An 11,169-nucleotide genomic window follows, 5' to 3' on the forward strand; every position below is an offset into this window, starting at 1 on the left:
TCTTAATATATCCTTGATTCAGTGCAGTAAAATGTATCTGTGAAGGTCATAGTGTGCTGCTGGATTATTAGCAGCAGTTTACTGTTGCAGTTGAGATGGAGATAATATGAAGTAGGGTTAGTATCTCAAAAGTGTACTTAAGTAGCCGACAGTACAAAAGTAAATGTACTTATAAAGTTTCCACCACTGGCTCTAACCATATTATTTATTTTTGCCACGACTGTAACTCCAGTCCAACTTCCAGTCGAGTCGAGGGTCTTTTTTTATGAATTAATAAAATGTTCATTGTCTAGGATGTAATTTTATAAGGTTCTCAACAAAGTGTCATCTATATTTAATAAATATCTAAAGTTATACTCATATAAATGATCCACAGATGTATTATTTAAATGCAAACACATACTATTATGTATTACTAATGTTCAGAAAAGAGCACAAATGACCAAATCACGTTACTTTAACTTCTCTCGCGAGATTCTGATGTAACTACACATCACATATCCCTTTGGCTAACTAAGCTAAAGCTAGGCTAACAAGCTGCTGCAGAGTGACATGTAGTCAACTCTACACTCAGTCTCAATGAAGGAGCTTCCAGAGTGATTGGGACATGGAGTTAAGAAATATCAAGGACCAGGTAGTAAATAAAGCCTTTGTTGTTGTCTTAACTTAACGCCAGATAACTAACTTTACTCTACTTCTCATCAACCCTGCAAAGAGCCGGCTAGTCATGTTAGCGACATGTCGAGCAAAGTTTGCTACAAGGCTAGTTAATGTTACAAATTAATTTCCATGCAAAACCAGAGTAAGTTTCAGTGTATTGTTTAGTTTTTCGATGTTGTAATGCACCTAACGTTAGACCCTATAATCTGGGTCATAGTGCTCCCTGGTACATGAAGTCCAGACCCTGTCAAATAAAACAGTTTACACATCAGTCTTTAAATGGATCCACATTTCTCCACTGCATAGCTAACTTTGCTTAACGTTATCTGTGGGAGACAAATCTTGGCGAGTCATTATTGAGTTTTCCAAGAAGAATCCTAAACATTCACAAGAAGTGCCAGAAGTTTTACATGATTGAAAACAAGTGAAGTGTTCAGTCAAATAAATACCAGCACAAGGAACAGATGGCAGATTATTTCTCTCCAGTCATTTTAATCATTGACAATGTTCCTGGAAGTGCAGAGAAAAGAGATTGTAGCTCAGTTTTATTGGTTTCTCAGCAAAGTCTGTTCAGTGGGAAATGTTTTGAATCACTGCAAAAATATGATAAAATGTCTGGAAAACATAATAAACTTTTAATTTTATTGTAATGTTGTTGTTACTGATCTGCTTTACATGTCAACTCTGTGTTTCAGTCTCCATTGGTCCAGGCTATATTCAGCCGAAACGCAGAAGAAGTGACATTTTTGTTAGACCATAACGAAGATGTCAATTCACTGGTAATATTATCCTGCATTAACTCTGGAGACATGTTGTACATAAGTTGTGTTAATACATTTGTATGCATTATATTTTGGGGCAAATGTTAAGATGTATATGGAGCTTTTCAGTCACGTATCTCCGCTGTAGGATACTCGCCCGTGCTTTCTTGACTGCCAGCACAGCTTTTCTTTAATTGTAAATTCAGACTTCTGTATGTTTATGGTTACTACAAGTTTGCTGACCAAGTTTTCAGGACACATTTGATACAAAATATACATTTTTTATTAAATGTTATATATGAACATGCAGAGAGTTTAAACTTTTAATTGCACATTAACTATGTAAACATGTGGAAACAGAATAGAATAGAAATTTAATATACTACAGGGATAATGTGACAATGTGTTTGCTGCCTACTTTATTGTTTTGTTTGTTTTTCCTTTTTTCTCTCAGGACCAAGAACAAAGCACACCACTTCATGCTGCTGCCTATTTGGGTGATGTCCACACGATGGAATTACTTATTTCTTCAGGTAGAAAAACTATTTATCTCACTTTGAAATGTTTATGTGAGTGAAAAAGAAGCATCATCACCTACATACGCTTGTGTATTGTTTAGAGCCTTTCCAGTAATGAATACAATTAGTACATCAAGTAGAGAATAACTGAAATTCACCCAAAACACTCAGATAGTCTAAGTCTTTTGCTTTCTCTTACAGGTGCTAATGTCAACGCTAAGGACCAGGGTTTGCTGACTCCTTTACATCGAGCGGCTGCCTCACGTAACGAAGTATGTTACCAATTCAAAATGCTGGAGGAGAAAGACTTTTCGAAAGACTTGATCACCAGATTGTGTTTGACTTTCATTTTCATTGAAGTTTGTGTTTTGTGTTTTTCCTCAGAGGGCCGTGGAGCTGCTACTAAAGCACGGAGCAGAGGTCAACACACGGGACAAGTTCTGGCATACACCTTTACACATGGCAGCTGCAAAGTGGGCTACAGGCTGCGCTTTAGCTCTGATACCACATGTGTGCAGCCTGGATGTCGCCGACAGGTCAGGAAGGACACCACTGCATCACGCAGCGCACAGCGGCCATGGAGAGGTAAACTGTAAACCGTTAACCAAAGTCATCTTCCTGATCTTTTGCCATTTCTAAAGTACCAAACCTTTATGTTTTATTAACAATGCTGGAGAGTAGCTTTGTATTATGAAAGTGAATAATGACTGTGGAATATTTTTCTTGATTTTTTTGTTGCAGTATTGGGGAACAAAGTCATTTTTACAATATTTGCACCTCTGTGAAACCAAACTGTTGCCACAGCCCTGTTTGAATAAATGTTTCTGCTGTTGTTGTCAAGACAAAACGATGCTATGCACTTCTGCAGATGGTGAACTTGCTCCTGAACAAAGGTGCCAACGTAAGTGCCAAAGATAAGAAGGAAAGGCAGGCAATCCACTGGGCTGCATACTTTGGTAAGTGGTGACTGCATCCCCAATAACACAACTTTCTTGGTTATGTAAACAAAGAAAAAAAGAGAGAATAATAAGACAAAGACTCTGGTAACACAAATCAAACAAGCAAACTACAGACTCACACCCAACAAACAAATACCTGAGAACTGACTCTCTGTCACACATTTGCAAAAGACTCTTTAACAAAAGGTTATTTCACTGAGAAACTAGTGTCTAAAAGAGTTAAATATCAAACTGTTTACAGGGAACAGACATTAACTAGATTTACACCATTTGATTGGTCAAGCTGTGAATTTAATTATATTCCTGAAAGTTAAAATAAAAGAGTAGTTGTTGACTTTTGTTAACAAGGTCAAAATCTGATGAACATTGTAATAAATTGGCATGTACACTAACTGTGCTACAGTTTGCAAACAGACCAGCAGGAGATGTTGCTGTGTGCTGTGACGCAGATGGCAGATGCTTGTAGTAAATGTTAAACTCTTCTGTCAGGACACGTGGAGGTTGTGAAGCTGCTGGTGTCTCACTGTGCTGATGTGACGTGCAAAGACAAACGAGGTTACACTCCGCTCCATGCTGCAGCTGCCAGCGGACAGTTAGACATGGTCAAATACCTGCTGAGACTGGTGGTGGAGGTAAAGTGGCCCATAATCAATTATTATATGTGCCATGTATTTTATGTTTCACGTATACTGTGAATTCTGTGTTATTAAATGTGCTGCAGACGAGTATTTGTAGAAACTTTCTCAGACACACTGGAAGGCTGAGCTGTAACCTCAGTGCTAGATGCAACTAAATCCTACACGCTTGTCCTTTAACACCGATATTACCTTCAGTATTTAATTCTCTCTAATTGTTCTGCTCCATCTCCTCTCAGACTGATGAACCCAACGTCTTCGGGAACACAGCACTCCACATGGCCTGTCATACGGGGCAGGACACTGTGGCCACTGAGCTGGTGAACTGCGGTGCCCACATTAATCAGCCCAACCACCACGGCAGCACGCCACTGCATCTGGCTGCCGCCTCCTCCAGCGGGGTGATGTGTCTCGAGCTGCTAATCAACAATGGTGCTGACGTCAACGTGCAGGTAAGGAGCTTGTATTCCATAACTGGATATGAAAAGAGCAAAGACAGGAGAAAAATAATGATTTATGTCAGCCTTTTAACTTAATATGTTTTCATTTTCTCTGTTAACCAGAATAAAGAAGGGAAGAGCCCTTTGCATATGGCTGCTATGCATGGACGCTTCACAGGCTCCCAGATTCTGATCCAAAATGGTGACATAATATTAACACTATCCACAGCATCCTGTTGAATCACATGATTGATTCTGAGCACTTCATCATATTCACTTCATGTCTCCCTCTGCACACAGGTGGGGAAATTGACTGTGTTGATATGTACGGAAACTCTCCTCTTCATGTTGCTGCCAGATATGGTCAGGAGTTGCTGATCAGCACTCTGCTGACAAATGGTGCTGACAAAGCCAGGTAGGTCTGTTCACATCCCATCATGTCAGCGATGATACACAGAAACTTTTATTGTAAACCTGACCTACTATAATAACATATACATAAAGACTCAGTTATTACAGATGATCCTATAATATTCATGACTAAGAAGCAGTAGACAAAATATTAAGCTGTCGATACTTCAACATCTAAACCAAAACATTTCCTGGATTTTAGAAAATGTTTGAAGTCATTAAGAGCATATCTGTTTGATTTTATTTGCACTTAAATTCCACTTTCATACAGAAAAATGTTCTGTATACACACTAAATAATCTTTGTTGTGATCTCTAAAGACAAGGCATTCATGGGATGCTTCCACTACATTTGGCGGCGCTCTACGGATTTCCAGACTGTTGTCGGAAATTATTGTCTAATGGTAAGAATCTGTGTGAGCCATTAGGCCTTGCTCTTCAATTTATCCTCTCACTTTTGACATTTTAATTACTGACATGACTCGAAATGTTTCCACTTAACAGTGTTGTTGTTGGTTTTTCCGTCATTCAGGCCAGTTTTACATCATGCCGCCTCAAATGTCGTCAGCTGGGTTCGATATAAACATCCCAGACGACTACGGGAGGACCTGCCTGCATGCAGCTGCCTCTGGAGGGTGAGACACACACACACACACACACACACACACACACACAGTCTGTTATATTCAATTTGTTACTCTATTTTGTACATATACATTGACATACAATTAAATAGAACATAATGTATAAATTCAGTAATTGTATGAAAACACTTATAATAATTGAGTAGTATTTGTTATCATTCAGAATTTTTAAAGTATTATATATTTTATTTTCCAATAGCTTGGCCTCAAGTGGGTGTCATTTATTGAAACACTTCTGACTGAAAGTGTAGCTTTTTATTTTTGACATAGTTCTAATAATCTATCCCTGTAGTTTGCCTGATCAGGAGGAATGCAGCATAAAAACGAGTGAGCCTGAACCATACATATAGTGTCAAACCTGTTCATAAGCTGTCTCCCACAGATCTGAAACTCTCAGCTTTATCATTTAAATGTAACTTTTATCTTTTTCGTTTTCTTGTTACAGAAACATTGACTGTCTGAACTTGCTGTTGAATAGTGCTGCTGAACTGGATGTAAAAGATAATTTGGGAAGGTAAGCAGTGCTGAATAGCTGGAGCTAAGAATCTAACTCTGCTTTGGTGTTTACCTGATAATCACCCTTGTTGTCCCTTGCAGATCTCCTTTGCACTATGCTGCAGCTAACGGGAACAGCCAGTGCACAAGCTACCTGGTGAAAGACGGCGCTGAGGTCAATGAGCTGGATCTGACAGGCTGCAGCCCTCTGCACTACGCTGCTGCTTCACACACCTTTTGTGGGTGAGAGAGAATTTACTGCAATTGTGATGTTTTACTCTCTTTAAGTTAACCAGGACATCATCCTGTGGACTGTTTGTTCTTGATAATCCTGTTTTAAAAAGTGTCTGTTGTTCTTTCCACAGAGGCAAAACAAACTCTAAGCCCGACTACAGCGAGGAAAAACAACATGAAGCCTCTCTGTAAGCCACTTTTTTTATCACACATAATTTATTTATTTTTTATTTTTTTACAAGTAGCATAAAGGGAACTATATCTGAATTTCATTTTACAACCCTGCATTGTACATGACAATAGAATAAGCTTGAATCCTTGAATTGTAATAAACTATCTTTATACATTAGAGGTGCTCGACTGTGCAAAATCTACAGTAATCCTGTCTTTTTGTCAGTAATATTAATATTGACTATAATTGAATATAATTGATTAGTTAGCAGCCTTTCCATTATTTCAAAAGTAATTCAGAACAAAATCAGAGATAAGGAAAATATCACAACTGTGCAACAGTAAGACCAAATAGAAGGTCAAAATTAGACTTTTATCACTTTTAAATGATGAAGATCTTACAGAAATATGATTCAATTGTTATATAAAAATGCAGTGAATTTTATCTTTCTAAACAAATAACAGAACAATACACAGAAAAGCCATATTTTATTTACAGTAACTGAACCTTTAATGCCTTTTGGGAAGTGAATGTTTAAACACTTTACATAATGACTTTCTTTGATGACTTCTTGTTGCTGGAAGAAGAATAAAACCCAGACAGGATTCCTGATGTTCTGCTCTGTGTGTTCAGGTGTTTAGACTACTTGCTTGACAATGGGGCGAACCCAACTCTGAAGAACAGTAAGGGCTACAGTGCTGTCCACTATGCAGCAGCTTATGGGAACAAACAGCACCTGGAACTGGTCAGTGGTATCTTTTGATTAGGAGGCTTTTGATAAATGATTTTGATCTTTAATCAATTGCAGACCAGATAAAGATGCAGTTTTTATTTTTCCTCTCTCACTTGCAGCTCCTGGAGATTTCCTTCAACTGTCTAGAAGAGGTTGAAAGTAATATTCCAGTCAGTCCTTTGCACTTGGCTGTGAGTAGCACATGATTACACTAAATACACTGAAAAAGATTGAACTTCTCAATGAAGACCACGTGTTTACATGCCTTTGACTCTACTGTTGTTACGCATTCTGCCTCTACAGGCGTATTATGGTCACTGTGAGGCACTGCGTCTGCTGTCTGAGACATTAGTGAGTCTGGATGTTCGGGACGTTGAAGGGAGAACTGCCCTCCATCTGGCTGCTCGGAGAGGTTTCGCCCCATGTGTGGAAGTGCTGCTGAAACATCAAGCCTCTTACACACTGAAGGAGCACAAGCGCAAGTGGACGGCTCTCCATGCTGCAGGTGTGTATGGGATGTTTAAGGAAACCATATGAGATGAGACTTAAAAATATACCGTATACATTTGGTTGGTTGTGTTGATGGCTTTTGATGGACACTATGAGTTGGTTAAGTTTTTGTTTAATATTAATCTCTGTGATATTTTTTACTTGATATTTTACTTTTACTCTTTTCCCTCTGTGTAGCTGCTGAGGGCCAAATGGACTGTCTGCTGTTATTGGTCAACAGGGAACAAAGTGCGGACATCATCGACAGTCCAGATACACAGGGGCAGTAAGTCATTTCATTTTATATACTCTGATTGGTTATCATTGATTGATTGGGTTAACACCGGACACGTAGAGCTTTTACATACAATACTGTTCATTTAAAATGTATTAACATAATTTGTCTTGTTATAACATGACAGGATATAAAGTACGGATACATTTCAGTGTGAAACTGTTTATCTTGACAGCCACTCAGGTACATAAAGCTAATTAAAGGCATTTGTTGTATCAAATGCAACAGACCTAAAACAAGTCCAGGTGCTGCTGATCATAGGTCGAGGTGTCAGAGTTAGATAGTGAACTCATAAATAACTGCCAGCTAATATTCAAGCACTTTGATGTGATTGTTTGATAAAAATTTACATACATGCTTTCCTTTTTTTTTAAAGGCTACACTTATAATGCAGTCAGGTTAATTTACCCACTGAAAAGTCTGACATGATCAGAGTATTTTCTTTATCGTATGCAGGACGGCGCTCATGCTTGCAGCTCTGGGACGTCACACCGACTGCGTCCACATCCTGTTGGAGAAAGGAGCCAAGGCTGATGCTGCGGACAAAAAGGGCTTCACTGCATTACACAGAGCTGTACGTGTATTTGTTGTACACTTTTTTTTTTTTTTTTAAATGCACATACTTATGTAAATGAATTTGTCCCTTTACAGAATCCTCCTGCATGTTCTATATGTGTTGTTTTCCTCTCACATCCTATCTTGTGTCCTCGCCCTGCAGGCCATGTTGGGCAGTGAGGACTGTGTCTCTGCTCTGTTGGAACACGGGGCCTCTGCCCTGTGTAGAGACTCTCAGGGAAGGACCCCATTGCACCTCACAGCGTCCCTCGGCCACACGGAGCTACTCCGAAGTTTGTTGAAAGCTGCTATGAAAGCTGACCCTCTGGACTCCATATTGGACTACAGAGGCTACACGCCCACCCACTGGGCTGCCTACCACGGTGAGACATCATGTCAAATCGAATTAAAGTAATTTTAACAAAGAGAATCTATCTATCTATCTATCTATCTAGTTGTTTTTCTAAGATTTGAATATTAATTTATTTGCTTCTTTTGTCTGCAGGGCATGAAGGATGTTTACACATTTTACTTGAAAACAAACTTTTTAGCAACCAGGAAGGAAATCTCTTCACTCCATTGCACTGTGCTCTGTGAGTACCGTAGTAAATGTAAAGGCTCATCATACATGAATTTAATGTGGATCTTCAAAATTGATCAAATGTGTTCTTCCTTTGCAGAGTTAATGGACACGATGTTGCTGCTGGACTTCTAGTGAAAGCTGTTGGCCCTCAAATTGTTCATGTTAGCGATGCCAAAGGAAGGTGGGTTCTGCTCTGAGCTGAGCTCTACTTATCATAACAGAGCAGAACAAAGCAGTGTTTGTTTATATGCAATTAAATCACTCTTATACAGCTCGACATGATTATTGCCGTCCATTCGCCAGGATATCCCACAAAATTGGCAGTTTTTATTCAGATATTAGTCGAGAAAGGGTTATAATACTGCATGATATGAAAAATATAGCAATTAAAAAAAATTTTTTATATGTAATGTGTGTTTTGACTGTGTTTTCATCTGTGTTTGTGTGGGTGCAGGACCCCACTGCATGCAGCTGCTCATTCAGGAAATGTCGCTGGGCTCCAGCTGGTCCTGGCCCAGGGAGCAGAAGTCAATGCTGTGGACCACTGTGGATGCTCCGCTCTGATGGTTGCTGCCAACTGTGGACAGACCATGGCTGTCGGTATGTGATTGAATTGTTTTTGAAATGTGAATGCCATTACTCTGATCTACACCTGGGGAACCTTAAAACACTTGAAGACCATTTACAGCTCAGGAACAGGACATTTCTGTATCTATATGACTGAACATTTACATTTTTTTCCTGACATTTATTTAATTTCAAGCACTCAATCATACTTCATTTAAGAGACATAAGAATTCTTATTTTTTGCTCATGGGTACTGTTGTTTTTGATCCTCACAGTCCTCACTTATTGTTACCTTTTAATACAAATCTCTTCCCCTGTTGCACTGATTTTAACTTGGTCTACGTTTAAATATAAAGGCCTGTGTTTGTTGTGAAAGGTGTCTATTTTCTGCATTTCAGAGTTCTTGCTGCACAAAGCGAAGCCAGACCTGACCCTGGTGGATGTCAATAATAACACTGCCCTTCACTTAGCCTGCAGCAAGGTCACATACACATTCAAATGCATGTACTGTATGCATGCAGTGGCATGATAACTTTTGCATGTGTGTAGCAACAGTAATGTAACAACTGTCAGATCAGGTGATAACCTGCCAAAATATGATAAAATCCCTGTTGAAAAATCAGGTTTAAAATGTAATCAAACATGTTTAGCAATGGCTCATAACAGTAAGAATGTAATGATGTGGTGGTATAACATTGCACGATGTGGAATTTTACTAAATTAATTGAAATTAAACGATTTGATTACATTTTCAGCCACAACTTCTGACATCGACCACTTAGTTTATACAATGTAGCTTAAGAAGATTATCACTCACTACAATGTTTTATTCTGCAGGGTCATGAGATGTGTGCCCTGTTAATCCTGGGAGAAATCAGCGACTCTTCCCTCATAAATGCAACAAACAGCGCTCTCCAAATGTGAGTTGTCTAGAACAAACTGGCTGCTATTCGTGCACACTCAAATGTAGTATGAAAAGTGATGCTGGTGAATAATTCTTTACTTATGGAATGTATAGTGTGTTTTGTACCTTAACAAGGCACCGTGACGTTTAGGAAGAAGGTTTTCCATGTTTGACTCCTGTGCCTTTGGTCCCAGTAATACTGCATGTGAATTCTTTAACATGGTGACCTTCCTCCCTTGGCGCTCTTGAATTGCACTAATCGTCTTTCTTCCTCACACAGGCCCCTTCACATTGCAGCGAGGAAAGGCCTGGCGACTGTAGTGCAGGTGTTGCTGAGTAGAGGAGCAGCAGTCATGGCCGTAGATGAGGAAGGTAAGCAGGACTAATTATATTTCTGTTATACAATACCAAAGCAGTCCAAGATTCCTGCCAACAAAAATATTACTGAAAGACACTGGGGCATCGATCTTTCTCTGTTGACCCTCTGCAGGCCACACGCCAGCTCTGGCCTGTGCCCCAAACAAGAATGTGGCAGACTGTCTCGCCCTGATCCTCTCCACCATGAAGCCTTTTCCTCCCAGAGAATCCGGCACCGGTACAGCCTCCCACTTCAACCCCATCCTGAAGAACTGTGGCATTGCTGCCCCCTGTGGGTCCAGTGGCAATCTGTGTCACGCCTAAATCCGGGGCCGCACAGGCGCCACTGGAGTCAGATTTCATCCAAGTGTAGCCCAAAGTCTCCAAGTCTCCTTCTCACGTGTGTGTCATATGCAGCTGCATGTACACCATGTACTCGTGCACTAGTGGCATTGATTGCTTTTCTAAAATTTAGTCTTACACATCACTAATATTAGCAGACCTCTCCTTAGATTATCTTCTCTGTCACTCGAGTTGAGTTTAGCACACATATATGTTATTTTAATGTACTAACTATTAGCAATGAATGGAAGTTTTAACATGAGCACACTACACAAGCCTCTTCACTTGAACCCCGTCCGCTGTCACTATCGGATTCGATTCTTAGCTCGTTAACCACCGAAGCGTGAAATCTTAGTTTTTGTGCTCAGCTGATGCAAGTGCAAAAACACTCGGATGATTCCGTGTTTAAATTACGT

The 11,169-nt window shown here is 39.6% G+C and overlaps 1 protein-coding gene across 2 annotated transcripts; it reads left to right on the forward strand.

The window, feature by feature from the left end:
- The first annotated feature begins 495 nt into the window (after positions 1–495).
- On the forward strand, positions 496–11,163 carry LOC118328720 (serine/threonine-protein phosphatase 6 regulatory ankyrin repeat subunit C-like). Of its 2 annotated transcripts, none has more exons than XM_035662607.1 (28): positions 496–634; positions 1,356–1,439; positions 1,876–1,954; positions 2,141–2,211; positions 2,324–2,524; positions 2,781–2,895; positions 3,388–3,530; positions 3,773–3,985; positions 4,097–4,175; positions 4,274–4,388; positions 4,705–4,787; positions 4,916–5,018; positions 5,473–5,541; positions 5,625–5,765; positions 5,888–5,944; positions 6,562–6,673; positions 6,781–6,852; positions 6,965–7,166; positions 7,349–7,436; positions 7,902–8,019; positions 8,164–8,383; positions 8,506–8,593; positions 8,681–8,764; positions 9,038–9,183; positions 9,549–9,631; positions 9,988–10,070; positions 10,335–10,426; positions 10,545–11,163. In XM_035662607.1, exons 1-28 carry the CDS (start codon positions 608–610, stop codon positions 10,733–10,735), a joined length of 3,159 nt encoding a protein of 1,052 aa, XP_035518500.1. In that variant the 5' UTR covers positions 496–607; the 3' UTR covers positions 10,736–11,163. The 2 variants fall into 2 exon arrangements, with proteins under 2 accessions (XP_035518500.1, XP_035518501.1); XM_035662608.1 differs by having other exon boundaries at positions 2,808–2,895.
- The last annotated feature ends 6 nt before the right edge of the window (positions 11,164–11,169 follow it).

Source organism: Morone saxatilis, unplaced genomic scaffold, assembly GCF_004916995.1.
Source record: "Morone saxatilis isolate NCDOM2014 unplaced genomic scaffold, NCSU_SB_2.0 Contig18, whole genome shotgun sequence".
Classification (NCBI taxonomy): domain Eukaryota; kingdom Metazoa; phylum Chordata; class Actinopteri; family Moronidae; genus Morone; species Morone saxatilis.

Bases quoted from the DNA above. Each gene is read 5' to 3' on its own strand.
- LOC118328720 (XM_035662607.1), top strand. From the start codon at position 608: ATGGAGTTAAGAAATATCAAGGACCAG. The intron at 9,184-9,548 runs GTATGTGATTGA...TCTGCATTTCAG, and splicing joins TGGACAGACCATGGCTGTCG to AGTTCTTGCTGCACAAAGCG. The intron at 10,071-10,334 runs GTGAGTTGTCTA...TTCCTCACACAG, and splicing joins ACAAACAGCGCTCTCCAAAT to GCCCCTTCACATTGCAGCGA.